At 41.7% G+C, this 22,449-nt stretch overlaps 1 protein-coding gene across 1 annotated transcript in view; it reads left to right on the forward strand.

The window, feature by feature from the left end:
- syt7a (synaptotagmin VIIa) overlaps positions 1-22,143 on the forward strand; it is a 137,717-nt gene extending 115,574 nt beyond the window's left edge. The window contains exons 8-13 of the mRNA XM_072672333.1: positions 4,472-4,583; positions 4,986-5,250; positions 6,184-6,353; positions 7,191-7,305; positions 8,876-9,075; positions 10,610-22,143. Coding sequence (XP_072528434.1) covers positions 4,472-4,583; positions 4,986-5,250; positions 6,184-6,353; positions 7,191-7,305; positions 8,876-9,075; positions 10,610-10,714 — 967 coding nt within the window. The 3' untranslated portion in view covers positions 10,715-22,143. The remainder of the gene's footprint in view (positions 1-4,471; positions 4,584-4,985; positions 5,251-6,183; positions 6,354-7,190; positions 7,306-8,875; positions 9,076-10,609) is intronic.
- The last annotated feature ends 306 nt before the right edge of the window (positions 22,144-22,449 follow it).

Here is a 22,449-nt window from a genome sequence, read left to right on the forward strand (position 1 = left end):
ATGATCTTTTGTTCATGTGCATATTTCTCTCTTCTCTCATTCTCTCATGACTCTCGCTTGCTCACTTTCTTTTTCCCTTATTTTCCTCACTACTGCTTAATCTGGACACTTATGGCTAATCTAGGATGGTAGTGTAAATGTATACAGTCAATATGCAAAATCATCATGATAAATTATACATTCATCATCCAGTTTCAGTTACAAAGAACAATGTGAGCGCTACAGAGACCTTAATTGCCCGATAGCTAGCATTTTCCCTGATGGCAGTATAATTACTGTGTAATTATACCGCTTAATAATTGATAACGCACCAGTTTGGCAATATATTTAAATAGCACATGCTTCTGTCTAAATGAATATGGAGAATCGCAGGATGAACAGGGCTGCATGCTGTCTGTAAAGAAAACACAACACTAGCTGGAGTGGTAATAATAGCAGTCTGTAAGCACATCTCAGGACACATCATCCAGCCCAGCAGGCTAGACTGGATTTTTACATTTGGACTGTAGCACAGGAAGGGAGCTGGCACAACAACTGTCAGGCAAAGCAACCATTTTTAAATTGTGCCAGAGAGCATATCTCATGTGCCAGAGCTGCTTTGTGTCATTTGCATGTATGTAAATCTATGCTATAATCTTTGCTAATGGTGTTTAAACTGTGTTAAGTTCATTACTTTATGTTCTGTTTTTACAGCCTGCAGTTCAATGCGGCACTTTTATTCTACACATTTTGAACTAAGCATAGATTGGAATGATAGAAAATACAAGGGAAGATTACAAAAGAGATGATTCAATAAAAGCTAAGTAATGAAACGCAAAGCACATGCCACGTAAAAGAGTGATAAGTTTGACTAGGGATTTCCCAATCAGGCTGTTTTGCCCTCCGATCCATCCCAAGTCTTCTAAAGCTCTTAATTCTAATTCGTATCAGCTGATATCGACCCGATCTTTGCGTTTGTCCACTACTGATTTGAAATAACTGGTTTACAGTGAGGTGAATGTGCAATGAGTGGCTTTCTATAGCGTGGGTGTACTAGCATTAGTGTTAGCCTCCTCTCGATTCTGAATGTGCTCTTTAGTGCTGGTTTAATAACAAAGTAAGGCGCTCAGCCAGTAAAACGGAGCATTTCAGTGCTAGTTTTATAAAGTTTTAGATATTGTGTTATGATTTTATTCTCCACCGTGAAATAACTCCACACTGCAGACTCTAAACGTTTTATTTGCCTTCTGAGAACATCCTTAAAAGGTCCTCATGAACAGAACAGAGCTAATTCCAAACCTATTAACTTATTTACTGCTATGTTACATAGCAGTTTTGACTAATTTTATTTTACAAGAATTACATTCTCTTGTTACAGTGCAAAAAAACAAAGCTATGCTAGACTAGGCTAGGCTATGTGGCTCTTGAGAGTCAATGCGGTGCTGTAAACCACATAAAATAATTTTCACAAACTGTACATTAAGAGAAAATCTGTTTAATTCTAAATCTAAATAACATCATATCTGAGCATTTTTGCCCCAAACAAGCTGACATACTAACTGTTTGTACCAAACAGTATCAAATAACTTACCAAATAAACTTACCCAATGAATGCATTCTAATGCACATCTAAACCCCTGCATTTTCACTTTTCCCATCACGCAGCCTTCGCTCTGAATGAGGCTTCAGTCACAATAAATTATACAGCCCTTAGTGAATTTCAAGGATTTGCTCTGTCGCCTCTCAATCAATTTGGAGAGATGGAAAAACAGAGGGTGTAAAGGACTGAAAGAAAAAGAACGATCTCCTGTTCTCGTACTTTCGGTCTCTTATCCCTAACATTCAGTATTGTTACCCCCTGCCTCTCTTTCACTCATTTCCCATTGTTTAATATTATCTCTGTCTCACTCTGTCTCTCACCTCATTCTTCCATTACAGTCAGTCACACTCTCATCAGGTTCCTCTTAGCTCAGCGCCTGAGCTCTATTAAAAAACAAAAAACCTTAAACAAACCAATTAACAAATCAACTAACTAATTAGCCACTAATGAAAAAATCTGCACATTTAACCAGCTACTGACTAATTAACACACATGCTGAATAATTATTATTTTTTGGTTTGACCCTCTTAACCCCTTCCCCTGCCCTGTCTTTTGTCCTCCTCCTGTCCGTCCGTCAGTCTGTCCGTCCGTCTGTCCGTCCGTCTGTCTCTATGGAAGTCTGTTTGATTGTCTGTCTCTGTCTCTCTGTCTGCTGGTCTGGCTTGGCTTGCTCTCTTTTTGTCTCAAAGACGTTCTGGGTCTGTCTGTGTGTCTTCAACAGTGCTTATACCACTGGTTTAAAATGCGATCATTCAGCAAGCCAAAGGCAAACACCCACAAAAAATATATATATAAGGTTTTCCATCAATCCTAAACATCCATGGTGGGTAAAACGTGTTGACAGACAGACAGTTTCTATGGGTTTTTGGCTGTGAAACCCATCACCGCTGGACCGTTTGTGTACCCAGCACCCCTGTGGATCAGAGCCGGACTGATTTCTGGACTTGGGCCTCTTCCCGCTCTTTAGACTGTTGGGGTCCACCTAGTGTGGTTGAAGATTTAAACTAACGAATCCTTAAAGTCTGAGACTTGCAGTAGCCCCAAAAAAGCAGCTGTGAAAGATCCGTTTCAGGCTGTAGATTTCTTATTTCTTTCTGCTCTCCTCTTCTCCCCACCATTCTAAAGATGCATGTTGTCTCCTGACCGCACTGCCCCACCCTCGTTTGTCCGTCTCTTTGTCCGTCTCTCTGTCTGTCTCTCTCTCCGTCTCTCTGTCTGTTTTGTGGCTTTGCCATGTTTGGTTTGTTCTCTGTTCCCTTTCTCTTCTCCCTTTTACTCTCTCTCTCTCGCTCTCTCTCCTTTTCCAGCTCTCTCTATTATGAAACGAATGCTTCATCTTTGTCTTTCTTTTCTTTGTCAAACTAATCTAGAATGTATTCTGTTTCTCTCTCCCTTTTTTTCCAGCATTTTTGCTAAGCTCTCTGTATGCTCTGGTTTTTCTTTACTGGTTTTTATTCTCTCTTTTCTTCCTTTCTTTACTTTTTTATATCAGACTGACCAGATTAAGCGTTTCTTGTGTTTCCAGGCTTGCTCTTTCTCTTTTTCTCTTGCTCTCTCTCTCTCTCTCTTTTCTCTCTCTCTCTTGCAGCTCTGCTCCTCTGATAACTCAGCGCTGGTGTATAGTTGATGTCTCTCTTTCTCTCTCTCTCTCTCATGGTTTTGTTTGACTCTGTAGCCTCAGTCTGTAGTCATGCTAATAATATGCTGCCTCTCTTCTCTGACAGAGCTCTCTCTCTCTTTTCTCTCTCTCTCTCTTCCTCTTTCTTTCCTGCGGTTGCTGTCTAAATTGTCCTCCTGTTGTTTGTCTGTCTTTGTCTGTGCCTCCATTGCTTGTCCTTTTTTCTGTGAGCTGTCCATCTGTCTCTCTCTCTCTTAACCTGTCTGTCTCTCTGTCTCGCTCTTTCCCGTTATCAGTGTTTTTGCAGTACATTACCTACATATTGTCTTCTACTGTGTGCTGACCAGTCAGTCTGTTGCCTGCGTCACATTCATGATGTACAACGTAATCTCTCTCTGACTCTCTCTCTGACTCTTGTCTCGGCTCTCTTTTCACTCTTACGTTGGTTAGTTCTTTGCAGGGTTTGGCTCTGTGCACTAGTCCTCTAAGTCCCACCGGCCTGTAAGAAACTGAGCGCTCCATATTCTGAGACAGTGCTTAGCAGCTTCATTACCTGCTAAACTGTAAGAGATGAATGCACCGTCCCTGTCCGACAGGGCTCATTTATTTGTGGTTCTCTGTCTGCTCATGTAAATGTGACGTTCAGTCAGCTTTCCTGCTCCGAACGAATCCATGTTTGAATGTTCTTTAATCTGTGTGTATTGTAAATGTTTGATTGTGTGTGTGGTTGGATTCTGAAAGACCTGTTTGTGCTGAAATGCTTTGGCTTGTTGTTGGTTTATTTAAATCATGCTTTGTCCTTCAATGGTTCGCCTGTGAGTTTAAGAAATGAGAAACTGACGCTTGCTTTAACTTGATGTGTCTTAAATTACCTTAAGTTGCATTTATTTGGGTTTGTTTTTCCTCTTTTTTGAATTGTGGATCTGACGTTAGTTGCTCACCTGTTTGCTGGTTCATAATTATTCGTATTGTTGCTTTATGTTTTTTAATGCAAAGCTTTATGCAAATCTTTTAGAGAGTGCAGATTTCCATCACATGCTCACTGTCCGAACTGTGTGTGTGCAGCTCTCAAAGGTCCTGCAAATTCCGGAAATGTGTGTTCGCTCCAGTCAGAATATAGAATCTGGATTTTTCCATATTGGGTTTGCTTGATGAGACAGAACGCCTTGGGCAACTGAGGGGTAAACAGAAGAGCTCACGCTGAAAGATCATCTTCCTTGCATGGAGAATCACTCTCTCTGTCTCTGTCCCTCTGTCTGTCCGTGTGTCTGCAGTAGGAATATGGGAAATAAGCCAGCCAACAGCCCTAAGGGTCAGCCTCCAGATGCTGACGGACATTCCTCTGTCTCTGACCTCGCTAACTCACTCACTGGAGACATGGTGATGGTAAGACTGTGTGTGTGTGTGTGTGTGTGTGTGTGTTTCATGTTCAACGTGCTCTGCATTTTTCATGCTGAGTCATATCTGTCAGGTCTGAAGTTTGTTCACTTAAAGCAAGTCTCTTATCTACAACTGTACTGCCAAGGAGTCTTAGAGGAGATGAGTGTGTGTGTGTTTGTGTGTCAGTGGGTTCTGTTTGTCTGCTTGAATAATTTATCAATGCCTGACTCACAGAAGCTGCTGCCACATTGTTCCTCCAGTTCACTTCAAGTATTGGGATTATTTACTTCAGTTTTACCTGCATCACACAGTGTTCAGCTCACACTTAATTGCTTTTTACGCTTCCGTGCTTTCGCAAAGGAGTGTGTTTGTGTGTGTGATTTTCTTTTTTTCTCCCACACCGCTCAGTTGTCTCCCGGATCGGATGAAGATCACGAAGGTCCGATCAGTGAGAAGTTGGGCAGGATTCAGTTCAGCGTGGGCTACAGTTTCCAGGACTCGACTCTTACAGTCAAAATCATGAAAGGTCAAGACCTGCCTGCTAAAGACTTCTCTGGAACCTCTGACCCCTTCGTAAAAATCTACCTGCTGCCAGACAAAAAGCACAAACTGGAAACCAAAGTAAAGAGGAAGAACCTTAATCCTCACTGGAATGAAACATTCCTGTTTGAAGGTTTGTCTGTTCCTAAATATAGTCCTCAGCCAAGCTTTGCTTTGTTCTCAGAAATATGCATTGGAGGACCATACCTGTGCATGAGTCACACACACACTCTGATTATGACAGCTGAACTATGAAAACTAACAAAGAGCACACAGTTTCTATTTTTATATGTGTTAGACCTCAGTGTTACAAACTATGAAACTACTGAAATAACACAAATACACTCTGAAATCCCATGAGCACAGTTAGGCCTATTATATTGCTCTGCATTGCTCATTGGACAAATTGATGGTATACTTGATGTAAAGCTGTGGTCGTAAGTTTGCATACCCACATCGACATGGACATGAATGTCGTGGCAGTGTAAGGTTTTCAATGATTTCTTTAAAATGTTCTTTGTCCAGGGCAGAATACAACACATCTTTAATAATAATTTTTACTTCAACACTTCAACAAGAATTTGATGCACAAATTATGTATTTTTTGCAGCTTTTCTGAAATCAACAAAGGGTCAAAATTATACACTCAATGTCATTAATATACACACTCATGTTCAGAGCTCTCCATGGCAAACACCCACTTAGGACTTAACTTGCCAGAGCCAAGGCCTCTTAACTTCCTGTTAGTGATCATGATTGACTACAGCTGTAAAAAGTCTGGTTCACAGCACTCAATGGATTGGCCAACATTCCAATCATCAATCAGTCTATAATGAGTGTATGTAATCTTTCCACCACAGCTGTATGCTTGTTGCAGTGCAGACTTACATATGCCAAGATTTGTTACAAAAAATGTCTATTCACACACATTTAATTGTGCACCGCCATGTTTCTGCTTGTGCAACATATGCTAGATAGCTAGCAGGCAAGTTTGGCTGCCAGTAGAAAGTTTTTTTTTGTGCTAGGTCTTCAGAGAATTTATATGCCTGCTCCTCTCTTTGGCTAGGGTTTCCGTACGAGAAGGTGCGAGAGCGCACATTGTACCTGCAGGTGTTGGATTATGACCGCTTCAGCAGGAATGACCCCATAGGAGAGGTGTCCATTCCACTAAACAAGGTGGAGCTGGGCCACAACCAGACCTTTTGGAAAGAGTTGAAACCCTGCAGTGACGGCAGTGTGAGTGGCTTAACCATATCCGATTGGTTATTCTGCTGGTGGGACTGATTGTATTGTTTTTCAGGTCTCTGTAGACTTTTTTCCTTGCAAAAACTACTGTGTACATTGTTTCATGAACAATGGCTTAATTATGCGGATGCCTAAGGAATTGATTAGACTGTCTTTTTGTATATAGTTTACTTCCACCTATGGTTGGTGAAAATGTGAGTTCTTTATGGCTCTTCATGGCTGCTGTAATTGTTTGAAGCTGTGAATACATTGCCTTTTCATATTCAGAACTGATATGGACTTTTAAACTATAGAAAATTAACTTGAATGTTTTCAGGCTAATCCAGGTCCTGGCAGTTCCTGCTATAGGTTTAATAAATCACACTTTTGCAGCCTATAAATCACTTCATGGCAGAATTATAATCTAGCTAAAGCTTACTGTGTTAACGTAGGCTATAACAGTGGACTGTTCTTGTTATTACACATTGCAAAGCTCTATATGGCTTTATCTGTTTAACAATTGTTGTTGAAGATTATGCTTCAGCCCCAGCAGCAGCCCCAGCCTTGTCATACCCACATACCTGTATTCTGTTGTGAATTGTTATTTTGTATGTTTTGCTTGTGGTAGCTGTAGATACGTTGCTGTAGGTATGAATTGATTCATGTTCAAGTGGGAACAGGAATGCTAAAAAGAGCATCAAGATCAGATAAAAGTGTGTTAAAACTTAGGTGTAGCTTCTTCAGCCAGATATGATCAGTTCTTGTAAACAGAACCTTTAGGTCCCAGGCATTTGTGTGGGATTGATTATTAATGAGAGGAATATTTGTTTGTTTGTGTCTGACCTGCAGGGGAGTCGAGGTGACCTGCTTGTGTCTCTGTGTTACAATCCTACTGCTAACACCATCACAGTCAACATCATTAAAGCACGCAACCTCAAAGCCATGGATATCGGAGGCACTTCAGGTACACATGCATATGTAGATAAGCAGCAGACGTGCATCTACTTTTGTATGTGTTTCAGTTTTAACCCTCAAATGCATACAATTTGAATATTGTTGACTTTAGTACTGTCAGTACTGACACTGTTTTAACAGTTCCTAACTAATATGACAGTTTTTAGAACACTCTTCAGGGGGTAGGCATATTATTGTCTACAACAAGTCTACAATGAGGAGATGCCTTCATGAATGAAAAGACAGTTTGCTTCATGATGCAAATCACTGGTATCACTTAACAACAGACAGGCCAGATTAGACTTATAGGAAACACCTAAAGCGCCTCCCCAGTAGGGGTGCAAAACATTGAAAAACACTGACATTGCAGTAGTTTTAATTTCTACATATTCTTTCTACATATTTCATACATATTGTGATATTACAAAATACAGGGGGTTTCACCAAATTTCACCAGATGACACCAAAAGACAACAATCCAACATGTTGTGATATTAATAATGCACTCCAAGATTAGGAGTAAGGAGTAAAATGAATAATATTGGCACATCTGTCATGGAAAACGAAAACACAAAAGTTGCAATATCTACTGCCCAGTTCTGGAACAAGATTTTTTGAACAGATGAATCCAAGATTAGCTTGAGTATGAAGAAGGAATGGCAGGGTTTTTGATTATAAGAATACCATATCATCTGTCAAACATGGTGGAGGTACTCTCATGGTTTGAGCATGTCTGACTGCCAGTGGAACTGGGTCTCTGGTGTTTATTGATGATGTGACTGCTGATAGAAGTAGCTGGATGAATTCGCTTGAAATGCTCAAAATGTAGATGAGCAGTGGACTTTCATGTCCTTACATATGTATTTCAGGTTAAATTCTCAAATTTAAATGACGCATGATTTCTTTCTACCTCGTGCGTTTTTTCAGATAAATGACAAATATCAAAATATAGTCGACTGTATTATTTTGGTATTGTCAATACCAATTCGACTGCTTTGACTGTTTGCAACTGTTATGGCAGTTAGTAGATCGAATTGTGTTACTGTAAGTGCATAATCACATCTTTTGGTACATACAAACAATCGGCGAACCCCCACACATTTAAGGGTTAAGCAGTTTGTCTTCATTGTTATCTATTTTGTTTTCTATACCTCTCATTGTCATGCTGCGTTGCTCTGTCTCCATCTGTTCCCCATCTTAGTTCCCCTCTGCTGACCTCAAATATTTCCAAACTGATCTGTAGTCTTAGCCACACTCATGCTCAGATCTCTCAGCAATCATGGCAAACAGTCTCCTCTCCTCCTCGCCGAGATTCGGACTCCAGCTCAGAATGCTGTTCCACATTTACTCGCCTACTTTGTCCTGTGTATTTTCTTCGACTTTCATAACCTTTACACTTTCAGCGAGCTGTTATTTCAGAGTAGTAAGGCATAAAAGAAGAGGCCAGTTATTTCATTATTTGGAGAAAGGGAACCGATTCAAGTACTGCCGGACTAGAAGGTCAGGGCAGACATGTGCTGCTCCGACTGATTGATTGCAGCATTTCAGTAAGTTCTGGTCCTCCCTCTGTCTGGCTACAGATCCCTATGTGAAGGTGTGGCTCATGCACAAAGACAAGCGTGTGGAGAAGAAAAAGACAGTGACCATTAAACGCTGTCTGAACCCTGTCTTTAACGAGTCCTTCCCCTTCGATATCCCCGCACACGTGCTCCGAGAGACCACCATCATCATCACCGTAATGGACAAGGACCGGCTGAGCCGTAACGATGTCATTGGCAAGGTGAGGACTCAAGCGCTATAAGAAATTTGCTCACTCAACAAAAAGTGTCTTTGTTAATGACTGTTGTTTCCCTGTTGTTGCTATGGAAACAAAGCCTCTGACATATTAATTTGTTCAGTAGGGAGCAGCGAACTAGGTACACCACACTTAAGGTATTTTGTCTAGAATGAATTTGGAAGACAACTAGTAAGATAATCTAACTTCAAACAGTGGCTTTGTGCCAAAAAATCACACATACTAATGATATGTGGTGTCGTGGAAGCAGAGCATCTTTGTTTTCATGTTAGAGTGCTGAGCTAGCGGACCAACAGTGTGTCCCAGGACAGGCGGTGAGCTTATTATTACCACATGCCGCACACGCAACGCAGCAAAATACAGTGAAATGAGCTATGAAAAATATTAAAATATGGCACATTGCCAAGATGGCAGCATAGTGAAAGGTCTTATTCCTACCTAAATCATTTTGAACCACCCCCACCATTAAGAGCTTAAATTTAATTGAAAGGGGGTAGCAATGCACACCAGGCTAAAAAGCAAGACAAACACTCTGCTACCAGAAATACATGACAAAGAAACCTAGCAACCTAGCAGCCACATACCAGCTGGCAAACATGCTGGCAGAGTAACATAAAGACCTTGTGAAGAGGCTGAAAAAAAAGAATATATAAAAAAAAAATGAGAATTATCCAATTCATGGCAGTTTAGTAAAATGCTTGTCAGGCATTTGGACTACATACATTTTCTGGTGGATCTGCAAGCTTGATCTTATTGCCCAATCGTAAAAAGTACTATGAAGAGATTATCTTTGGTATTTGGAATTAGCATTTCTTGCTCCTGGACTCCCCCTACAGTCAGAAAGTGTACGGAAATGTTCTCACTTAGAGCCACCCTTAAAGGACATGCTTTTCATGTGCATTTCTGGACAAGCTGAGACAAACAGAACCACCACTGAACATGAAAGAAGCATGTGGACTGAGGCGGTAGAGTAACATTACAAAGTTACATAGTGCAATTTCTGACGTGTCAAGTGCAGAGTGGCAACCATGAAGGTGCTGCTCTCCTTATTACAGGTCAGTGGAGCATCAGTATGAGAAAAAAGTAAAGTAAAGGTAACAACTGTTTTATGTGAATGATGAGTGTGTACAAGCCGTAGTGGTCACACTGCTGCATTGCTCATGTCACACAGAAGAAGTGTGTGTGAAACAGGCCTGTGCTGAGGTATATATATATATATATATATATATATATATATATACATATCACTGTCTCTAAAATGTTACATTTACAGGAGAAGGAAAACAACTTTCCATGGAAATATTCCAATATTCATATTGTCCTAAATTCTATTCTACTTTTATTGATCCTGAATTGTTGACACAATGTAAAGAACAACTGGGAGTTTCACTTTATTTATTTTAAAAAGCTAAACTGTTAAAATGAAGATACAAGGTTTTTGCAGTACATCATGGATTGTATAGAGTATGATATATGCACAAACTGAGTCAAACTGGATGTGTGTGTGTTTTTGTCTTAGATCTATCTGTCGTGGAAGAGTGGCCCAGCAGAGGTGAAGCACTGGAAGGACATGTTGAGCAGGCCTCGCACCAACGTGGCACAATGGCACGCTCTCAAAGCCTAATCGTCCTCACTTTGTCCCATCTCCCACCTTCCCTTAATCCCTTACCTTGACACCCAAGCCCCAGCCCCAGCCCCAGCCCCAGCCCTAGCCCCATCCTTATGCACAAGACTGACTCGCTGCCAGACTGCAAAACACGGGTACTTTTAGCCATCCACTCTCGTAACCTTTAACTTTCAACCTTGCGCTTCTATCTTTTTATCACCTCTTTTATCCCCCTCTCTTCCTCTTTCTTTCTCTTCCTCTCCGACTTCTCCTCTGTCTTCCTCTCTCATCCAACCCCTTTTCATTTTGGTAACATGTTTTGCTAAGGTCTGCATATGAAGTGATCTTAAGCCTTCAGTTGCGTTAGCGGAGTAGCTCACCTTTTGTAACTCTAAGCAAATAAGAATCCTTAACTCGTCAGTGTAACTCCTGAAACACTTTAACCACTGACATTAAAACCAAGCCATTTCAAAACAAAATCTGTATGCAAACTTTAATGTAATGTGTTACCAAAGTTTTCTTTTTAATCGTACCCCTCCTCCACCTCTCCAGCCCTGCCTTTATCTGTGTTTATGCACTCGTTCTCTAGAGGTCACACATCGCTCCTCTGTCTATTCCTCTCTGGTTCGCCTCCATCTCTCTTGTTTTCTGTCCTCTTATCTCCCTCTCTTGTGCTTTCTAGACCCCCCCCCCCCGACACCTCCTGTTTTTGTGGGTCAGTCTTCACTCTCTCATTAACTCCAGACGAGAGCCTGTGGAGACTCATGGGAGCTCATTTATCATCCATCTAATGGACTTTTTTTTTCAGAATTAGACACAATGGGAATTCTGGGAATTGTATTTTTTTCCACACCACAGACATCCCTTGTGAATCGAAGGCCTATAGGTCACATTCATTTAATCCATAAAGGGCGAATGGCAGACCTTCAGATATTGTTGTGTTTTTTTTTTCTCATTAGTTTCGTTAAATTCTTTAAATCTTTTAATCACTATATTTCACCATCCATCCCATTTCTCCTCTGCTTCTCATTCTTCTCCTTTTCCGTCTTCCGCTTGTTTCATCATTCAGTTATCTTGTCTTTGGTATCTGCCTCCCTTCCCTTCTCTTTCTGTCTGTCATTCTTCTCCCTCTCTCACTCTCTCTCTCTCTCTCTCTCTCTCTCTCTCTCTCTCTCTGTGTGTCTAAAAGATATCTTGACCTTTTGTGTGACTTGCCCTCCTTCTTCTCTTTCTCTCTCTGTCTCTCTTTCTCTCTCTCTCTCTCTCTCTCTCTCTCTCTCTCTCTCTCTCTCTTTCTGTCCCCCTCTCTTGATCTTTTTTCTCTGTGCTCTCTCTATCTTTGGCACAATAGTAGTAAACTTCCCTTCTTTTCCTGGGACACTTTGTCGTCTGTGTGCTGTGGGTGACGTGATGTAGCTCCGACAGAATTATTATTTATCTTGCTGAACTCCGAACCCAGTCGGGATGAAGGGGGAAAAAAACGCAATTCTGAGACTGAGACTGTCTGTTCCTCTGGGACATTGGAAAAGGAGATGTAATTCAAAAGGAAAAAATATATATATAAATAAGCTTGATGTCATTTTTATTTCCAGAAAAAGAAGAAACCAATCAAAATGTTCTTCCAAACTTGCCGTGAAAAATAGAAGCAAAAAGCGAGTTTGTCGAGCCGCGCCGTGTGCCCTGACGGGGCTTCTGTAGTGTACGCTGCTCCGTGCTCGTGCTTTTCCTTCTCTCTTTTCTTTCACTCACTGATGGGGACACATCTCTGCAGGAATCCATGAGATAAACAGTTCCCCCCAAAACTGCCTTTACCTGAGTGTGTGTGTGTGTGCGCGTGTGTGTGCGTGTGTAATCACTGATGTGAAACAGCTGTTAAAGTGCATGGTTAGCCCCTTTTCTCCTCTTTCTTCTCTCTCTCTCTCTGTCTGTTTAAGACTCCATCTCAGAAAAGGGACGGGAGAATTGTGGTTGATCTGCACTGCTGTAACAATGATGAATATAATAATAATAATAATAATAATAATAATAATAATTGTTATAACAGTAATATGGTTTATATTTTAAGGGAGGGGTCAGTCAAGGAGGGTGCAGCAATACACGGAGGCTGGGCTGGACCGGACAGGACTGATAAGCTTCTCTTGTTCTTTCTCTCTGACTCTCTGTCTCTCTCTGTTGTTTTTCATACATTTATTACTGGGGTGCGCCGATCCGATACTCACTGGATTGGAAATTTGAAGAAGAAGAAAAAGGTATAATCTGATCCATTACCCTAAACTATCACATGAATACATGGTTCAACTCTACATGCTGGTATTCTAGGCTTCATAACTCAGGATCAGTGTAACTTACAGACAGATACACATATTATAACAAGCAGCAATACTTACCCTATCTAACCATGGTTTTATAGTCTTTATAAGCAACTACTCCAATTGCAGGCCTGAAGTAAATGTATGATCAACACATGGTCAGATTTGTACAAATTTCTCAATTCTGTTCATATTTACATCTCAAATTCAGACATATTTAACTAGTTAGGATCTCCTGAAAATATCATGGTATCTGTGATTGTCTCTTATCAATCCTTTAGAATAGTAAAGCGAATAAAGTCAAACTATCAAAAAATCACACAAATTTGGTATATGGGTTAGGGTTAATAGTGCTACAAAATGGTATCGGAAATTACTCAAGGTTGCATTATCAATATCGGACAGGAAAATGTGGTCTCGTGCCACCCCATTGTATATGTGCCTAATAGCAACTCTAAAACACTGGTCATGCAGTTATGATATAGGTGTGATTAGATGATGGTAGATCTTATCTTAGACATCGACAGGTGGATTTGGGGTCATGGTCTTTTCTGGTCAGGTCAGTAAATGAGTTGGTGGCAATGAAGAAAAAGAAAACAGCGAGATTCTACTGATCACCCTATATAAAGACATAGCACTTCTGCATGTGTGGGGGTGGCGGCTGAAACTCAATTATGCAAGCAGGCTGCTCCCAGTCTCCCCGGCCACACTGGTGCTGAGGTGTGTATGTGTGTGTGTTTTGGTGCTATGATGTTGCTGTAGAGAGGGCCGTTGCTATGGGGTCGCCAGAGGCGCGGCTGGGGTAAGAGAGTAGTGGAAACAGACATCTTTCTCCGTCTTATCTGGCTCAGGCCTCGAGATAAACCTGTTTTCCATAGGGGTGTGTATAGTGTGTGGACCTTTCCTCCCCTTAGAAACTGCCAGTGTTTAATTGAAGCTGCAGGTCAAGTGCAATAATGAAATCCCTTCTTTGACTTACCAGCCCTTTGTCCACAGTAGAGGCCTTTTAGATAAACTATTCACTCATGCATTCTATTCATTCTGCAAAGGCTGTGTCTTTGCTTTGTGAATGTGTGTGTGTGTGTGTGTGTGTGTGTGTGTGTACCTGTGTGCGCAATTAGAATACTAAACTAAATGTGCCCGCCCTGGTCTGTAGCACAGAGCCTGTCTGGCTACGATATTTATTGTATCAGCTGTACCGTGTTGGTCTCAGGGTGAAGTAAGGAAATGATGGAAGAGTTGTGTATGACCTACATGACAGAGTGAAGAAGTGTTGGGCCAAAAGGGAAATGATAATTACATCTAGACAAGACTCAATGCAATTTATGGGGGACAAAGTCATACAGTCAGCCAGTTTGTCCGCTATCTGTAATCTGATATCAGCAAAAAAAACAAGAACAAGGCTGCTTATCCATGTTGTAAACTGCAGAAGGATTTGATTGAACAGCTTAGAGCCTTGAGAGCCATCCACCATAGCAAATACGGAGGAGCTTCTCCGTGCGGACACCGATGACTCCGGCCGAAGCTCTGGCCCAGTGTCTGAAAAGGTGAAGCACAGAGAAGTCATCCAGCAAGCCCCTGAACTGACTCAGCCTTAGGAACCACATCATCCTCCAGTAGAAACGTAACAGTGGCAGGTATAAGATTCTTCATTCTAGGTCTTTCAGAGCCGCTCGCTCACATTACTTGAGACTATTTCGGTCTTGTCAGGACGCACTTAGCCATAAAACTAGAGCCAAGCTGGTTCTTTTAAGAATGCTTCCTTTCAGAAGCGTGGCAGACCAAAGCTAGTCCTTACACTGAGGCAAGAGACAGGAATAGACTGCCAAATGAAATCAGCTTTATTCTGACTCCAGGGAGTTTTAAGAGACAGCTGAAACCTGGCTACAGAACAGCGATCAATAGAAATGAAGTGCTTCTTTTGATCGGGGTTGGACTCCGCTATGTATGGCGTATACAGTCGGGATGGATAATGCATTCCGTTGACTTACTTGAGCCATAGAGCACTTCAGTCAGCCCACATGCTTGCTTAATGTGTAAGGACCACAGTACACTCGTGTTAACCCTTAGAGGTCAAGAGTTATGTAATCATCTATTCCATCATATAGAGAGTTACACAATGACTTACATTTACAGTTGATTTAAATTCTATACTAAAAACTTTTCCTTTTATTTGCATGCCAAGCAATGACAAAAACATTTCATTCATGTCAGAATATTATGACCACCTATGTAATAGTGGAAATAACAACCCTTGGCTTGGATGACACTAGCGAGATGTTGTGGCATGGTGGTGTTAGGTGATGGAAGGTGTTCATTACTCATTCATTGTTCATTCATCTTAACTGGTCCACTGTGGCCTGTCGATTGCTCTGTACCACTCATCAGAGTCGTTGGTCACTGTTATGCCATTGGGAAGCTCTCAATCCCACAAAGGTTTCTGAGATTCTTCCACCCTTCGCCCACTGTCACAGGCATATTAGAATATTATGACCATCCCTGGTTTGGAATGAACTCGGCCCTGGTGTCACAGATACCATGTGACAGGGTTTTGCTGCACATAAGTATAAGCAAGCACACCAGTCAGTTGTAGCAGAGTGCACAACGATCGTCATGGGCACCGTACACGATTTGACTGATGTCCAAAAGGGCCTGATAAGAGGGTACCAGGTAATGGGTGGTAGCATTTTACATAATAATGTTCTAAGACTGCCATAGTGAAGGTTCACAGAATGGACTTCTCACACATTGAGTGCCTCCCAATGGCATAACAGTGGTGCCCCACGGTCCACTGATGCCAAAGGGGAATGACAACTCCGGATAGTGTTACAAAGCAATCAATGCATCACTGTAGATCAGTTAACCTCTATAATGAACAACTAACACCTAAAACCTAACACAGACCATGCCACGATGTCTTGCTAGTGTCATCCGAGCCGACATCCAAGGGTAATTATTCCCACTATTAGGTAGGTAGGAAATATATATATAATTCATATCGAATTACAGCATGCTGTTGTGATCACCAGCAATAACTGCGATTTTTTTTTTTATTAATGCGGCTTTGCGTTGTCTTTAAACCACTGTGCTGTAAATTCAGAGTGGTAAATATTGTGTCTATTCCATAAAGATAATCATCTAAATCTATTTGTGGGGGGGGGAAGGGGATTTGTGTGTATTTGTATGCGTGTGTATGTGGAACCATGTCTCTGGGGGACTGTTAGGCAGGTAGTTGCTGCAGCTCTTGTAAGTTCAGACCGCTGTCCTATCTTTCAGTAATCTCCAGTAAGAAAGCTGACCTCCGATCAATCCACCATTACTCTTATTCATGCTTAATGGTAATCCATGGAGCGCTTCTCTTCGAGTGCTTGCTTTTGTTGCTCAATATGCCCCCCCACTCTCCTCGCTGCTTTGGTTCATGAACAATTAGTGAATGAGTAAATGCTTCTTGGAAGCACTGAGCCTCTTTCCGTATTAGTGCTAATAGAAGGATTTGAAAGCAAAGATCATTTTCTGTTTAGTTCGGTGTCTTCTGTATTCTGTACAGCTGGAGGGGGTGATGGAGTGCGGGTCTTGTGGAAACTGTGTAGAGCACTACCTATCTCAAATTTCTACTAATCACACTTGGTTTTCTTTCCATTATATCCAGATTAGGCAGTTATTTTTAATGGTTAAACACTGCCCGGTCTGTGAAGGACTTTTTTGTGTAATAGCTGGATAAACACTGCCTCTGTGTGTGTGTGTGTGTGTGTGTGTGTGTTTGAGAGAGAGAGAGAGAGAGAGAGAGAGAGAGAGAGAGTGAAAGCTGATTAAACACTGCCTCTATGTGTGATAGCTGGTTAAATACTGCCTGTAATGTACTGAACTGCCAAGATCTACTACTGCTTATTTTTATCTCCGCAGAAGAGAGGCTAAACATGTAGTCATGTAACCTGAGAGAAAGGTTCTGCACCTGTGATACTTCCTAAATATGTTGAATGGCACACCTGCTGTATGTATGAGTGTGTGAGTGTGTGTTGGTGTGTTGCTGTTGTGACAGTCAGGGCCTGAGATGTCACACCACATTATTCTCTGGTTAGAGTTGCTTCCTATGTGTGACCTCGGGGTCAACAGGAGATAGTGATTCTAGCTAAACATAGCAACACACACAAACACACACACACACACACACACGACTGGAATACTGACCAAGCGAGAAAGGTGAAGGAAAAGAGAAAGAGTGAGAAAGAAAGAAAATGTGAGAAAGATGAGGGAAAGACTAAGGCAGTGGAAGAAAACTTGAGAAAGATGTAAGAGAAAAAGGAGAGAGCGAGACAGAGAAAAGAGAGTTAGACAGTAAAAGAAAAAGTTAAAAGGATGTGAGAGAAAGTGAGACAAAAAAATGGGAGAAAGATATGAGAAAAAGAAGAGAGAAAGTGAGACAAAAAGTGAGAATGAAGAGAGAAAGAGTGAGACGGTGAAAGGATAAGAGAAAGATATGACAGAAAAAGAGTGAGATGAAAAGGTGAGAAAGAAGAGAAAAAGAGTGAGATGTTAAAGGAAAAGTGAGAGAAAAAGAGTGAGACAGTAAAAGAGGAGAGAGAGACGGGTTTACTTGCAGTGAGACTGTGTGTGTGTGTTTTCAGGGGGTTGCATCATGCAGCAGGTTGCTGTAGCTGCTCCAGTAAAGAGTAGGTAGGGCTTATCTTAGCAGCTGTCAGCTGAAATTTACCATCAAACAGGGGCATGACGAGAGCAGAGCACAGAGCAGCAGAGCCATGAGAACCTGACAGCTCTCCTTACACTGCCCTGAGCCCACATGTTTATTCATAGTCTCTCTCTCTCTCTCTCTCTCTCTCTCTCTCTTTCTCTCCCTCTCCGCCTCTATCCTGCATCAAATGAATGGAAGTTTATTAGCAGTAAAGGTCAGCACGGTTAGTGGTGGGATTTGCTGAATATTGTGCGTGAGTCTGTGAATCGGCCTGTTTGCAGTGGTCTTACCCCTCAGGCCCACCACGCTCTCCGAGCGGCATCAGATACAGACCCCGCTTCATATTTTTCTCAATCTGCAGCTTATAGAGCTTATCACTGCTCCACTCCCACTGGACAGGGCTTGTCTCTGTGCTATGTCTCTCTGGGGATCGGGTCTGTAATCCAGTGCCTCTCGGCTGCCAAAGGGAGACAGGGGCTAATAGAGTGGAGTTTAACCCCATGGTGGGAGAGAGCAAGGGAAGAAGAGAAAGAGAGTGTACGAGTGTGGCCAGTGGTGTGGTCAGTCAGCAAGAGCAAGTGTGCTCCATCAGGTGACAGTAGCAGCTTCTGAAGAGCTTCTGGAAGATGTTATCAGTCTTGATCTTTCTCTCTCTCTCTGTCTTTCTTTGTCTCTCTCTGTCTCTCAGTGTGTTTCGTTCTGGTCCCAGCCTCCGCCTGCTCTCCTCTTTAATTGTTTAAGGCGCCGGCCCTCCCCGGGGCCTGCGGGACTACTCCCAGTCAGGGTTCCTGTGCACATTACTCTGAATGAACATAAATAACTACAATACAACAGTAATAATACCCATTCTTTTTTCTGTTCGCATTTGACTGTCTGTCTGTGTGTAACCGTACGTGTGTGATACAGTAGATGTCCTTATGTTGAGTTTGTTTCTTTATGAAATACTTGGAAAACTGGGGGCTGAAAAGACCCCGGATGTTTTAAAAATCTCTTTTCCTGTAAATAATTGTTGCGAAACAAATGAGATGGTTTGAAACTATGATTTTCCACTTGTAACCATGAAGACAAAAAAGTGATCATTGGTGGTATAGAAGATGAAAATCATGATAGTGATGAAGACGATGATGATGATGATGATGCTGTGCCCTTCTTGAATAAGGGCATTTGATGTCCACTGTATTTTCATTGGAGGAGAGGTTGGGGGAACAGTTGAGCCGGGACACGAGTGAGAAAGAAAAAGAGAGAGAGCTAGAGAGACATTGCCCATCTATCTTAAGCATGCTGTGGTGTAGTACACTGCCTTACATCACACCCAATCCCTCTATACGAGCAGAACCGCATTAACTACATCCATTACCAGTATTACAGTCACAGCACTGGCAGAGAGAGAGAGAGAGTGTGTGTGTAAGGGGTTTTAGCACAGCGCTTTAACTGCTGACAATGGGTAACTGCTCCCGAGACATAAACACACTCACACACACACAGAGTCTATGAAGCACTAAAACATCATGACCAAGAGACCAGTGGTGATGATGGGTGTCTAGACCCCTGTTAAATGGTTAGAATGCTAGAAGAGGGGTTAGGCTTTCTCTCTCACATGTACACACACACACACAAACACACACATACCAGGCGAAGGTTTTATGTCAAAAAACATAGTAGACTCGTAGTTGGCCTGGACAGACTATACATGCCGTTGATTTTTCTGAGGGAAAACAAGTGGACGAATTCTTTATTCACATTTACTGTAGTTCTACTTTATTTGCCCAGTTTCACATATTGGAATCAAATCACACCATTATGGCACATTCATATTTCTATGAATATTCATTATATTACCACCAACATTTGTTCTGACCAGGTCAGGTGTCTCCAAACAAGACAAAACGAAGTTGGAACAGGCCCTATATGCAAGTAGTGCCACATTTATGGTATAATTACTGTAAAGAATATGAAGTATATTGTTATTCTCCTGCCATTTCCCAACCACAGGGCAAAATCTTACAATGTCATTTATTGTAACAATGATGTCCTGTCATCCACCTACCACACACAAGCCCACAGTGCTGTATTATGTTCAGCATGTGTAGGACATACCCCTCTCTGTTATCCATATGCTGTTCCCCCAGTGAGTCCAGCCTTCCAACCCCCCTGCTGTCCACCCCTCTGTACATTTCTGCTCACAACTTCTTCCTCTCCTCACTGAGACATGTTCTGCCCTTGCTCTCTCTGCCGTTTTAGCACACACGGATCTGCAGCTTGCAGCTCTGCTAATGTGGTCTGAGTAATAACGCTTATAGACTACATTATGCACTGCTGCACCCTCTGAGAATTCATTCACACTCTCAACACCCCACCCCCATCCCCAGTCTAAAACCATCATTACAACATCAAATCCTTCCAGAATTGCGCTGTTAACCACAGCCCTGCAGGTTAATACTCTGAAACTGCAGTTTTAAAACTATTTTCTGCCAGATCAGAGGTTTGTTATGAACGTTCACTTGCATTAAGCCAGGATGGGCTGCTTCTGACGTTTCATTACACGGACAGATTTACCATATGAATAGACGATTATGTGTGAGATAATGGCTTTGATTAAAAGGGATGAAGGGTAGATGTTTTTCACACCCTCTCAAGACAACAGCAGAATACAGAACACACACTGAAAGTGTAAGTAAATGGGCAATCATCTCTCTTCTTTTTCTTCTGCTTCTGCTTCTTCTTTTTCTTCTTCTTCTTCTTCTTCGTGTCCCTTCGCTCTCAGTTTCCCCCAAATCCACCTCCACCTCCCAATGAAGAGTGCTCTGACTTTTCAGCACTCCTATGTGATGTGTACAATCTGATTCCATGTATTTATTTCTGTATTTTTGCCAACTTTGTATAGTGTAAAAAATATATATAAATATATGAAAATTGAGAGTACTGTATAGATTTTAGCTGCCTGTCGACGGCACACAATATATATATATAATTGGTAGAGTAAAACAGTCAGCTGTGTAGAAGCCTTCTAAAGCCAGTTATTGAGGTCATGCTTTTCTGTAAAGCCTTACGATGCCACACTTCCTTTTTTATATCCTGCCTTTTCCTTTCCTTGTTATTCATTTGTTTTGTTTGGTTTTTTTTATATATAGATATAAATGATCTGGTGGCATCGAAAGGTCTGTGTTGTTTATTGTTTATTACTTTGTATGAGTTGTTTGTTTGTTGTTTGTTTGTTGATTAACACAGCGAGGTTCAGGCGCCCGGGAGAGCGCATGGGAACGCAGAGTGAATCTGTGGGAGTTTGTGTGTGTGTGTGTGTGTGTGTGTGTGTGCTAGTCTGTCTGTTGGTCTGCTAGTAGTAGTAGTAGTGCTGTCTAAGCTGCTGTAGGGCCCTCTGGCTTGCTTCTCCTGTACGGTATGGGTGTCGTGTGTGGAACGTCATTATGTGGATGAAGCACTCCTTAACACCTGCCCTCCACACCTCTTCCTTACACTTCCTAAATATTAAAAGAAAGCGAAGTGACTAATCATACCAAATGTGTCAAAGCTCTACTGCATGTGTGACCTTCTGTCACACTGTAAAAGAACAACCTTAAACATCCACCAATCAGTAATGAGCAGCGCTTAAAGAGACACCTAATGGAAGGTGTTATATCTCCTTTACAAGACAACTTTACAGGACAACTTTACAGGAGATTGGAAAATAATTAGTCCTTTTTTTGGACCTTTTTTATCCTTCCTCCGTTAGCTGGCCTTTTCAAACAGAATAAAAACACAAGATAACATGGGAGTTACAAGTTTTTCCTATGAGATTGAATATACATTCATGGGATAATTACGTCCATGATAAAGTCCTGTCTTCTTCTGTCTTCACCTTTATCCAAAAAAGTCCTCAAACATGTTAGAATTCAGCTCAGTCTGTGTGTCACTGTGTAGTTGTCCTTGTGAGCTTGTCTGTATGTGTGTGTGTGTTTGTGTGTTTACAGGAACGTGAGTTTAGTTCTGGGTTGATGCATTCTGTACGCCTCAGTACTTTAACTCTACTCCACACCCATTTTCCCGTTCACAACTGCTCAAACATTCCATGACAACTACTGAAGAAATCCTGCAGTCCTGCAGGGAAAACTTCAGCAGTGCCACATTCTCGTGAGGAATATCCAAACACGCCTTGTTACTCCTGTGCTAACTGCTGTTGACTTGCATTTCTGTACTCGGGCTGGTCAGGAGTGTGGTTAGAGTTCGGGGGCGTGCGTAAGCTCCACCCAGCGACACAGAAGGATAAGCGTTCCCATTTTTTTCTGCCTCTCCTGTTTTTTTGGCCGAGCGGACTGTGATTTAATTGGTTGATATATGTTTTTCTGTCTGCCCCCACCCCTCTGTGTGTTTGGGTGTGTGGGGTGGGTGGAGCTATGGAGCTGAGCTCTTACTATGTTCTATGATATAAAATAAAATAAAATAAAAAAAACAATAATTTGTACATCTGCAATTCCGATGTGTTTATGTACTCATTGCTCAACTGTACTCGATGGAAATTGATGTTAATGTGCATATTCAACATTTTAACCCCTTAAACCCCTTGAAGCCAGCAGGCCCAGACTTCCTTTCCTCACTTACGTAGTGGATTATATAGATTAATAAGTGATAAGGCGTTTAAGGGGTTGGTGAGGCATTGATTGTGGAATGTACACTCGTAAACATCTACAAACTGTGGATATTGAATGCTTGCCATCAGCAGCCGGAGTCTGAGAGAGCATAGTTAGCCATGCTCAGGG

The sequence above is a fragment of the Salminus brasiliensis genome, chromosome 2, assembly GCF_030463535.1.
Source record: "Salminus brasiliensis chromosome 2, fSalBra1.hap2, whole genome shotgun sequence".
Classification (NCBI taxonomy): Eukaryota; Metazoa; Chordata; class Actinopteri; order Characiformes; family Bryconidae; genus Salminus; species Salminus brasiliensis.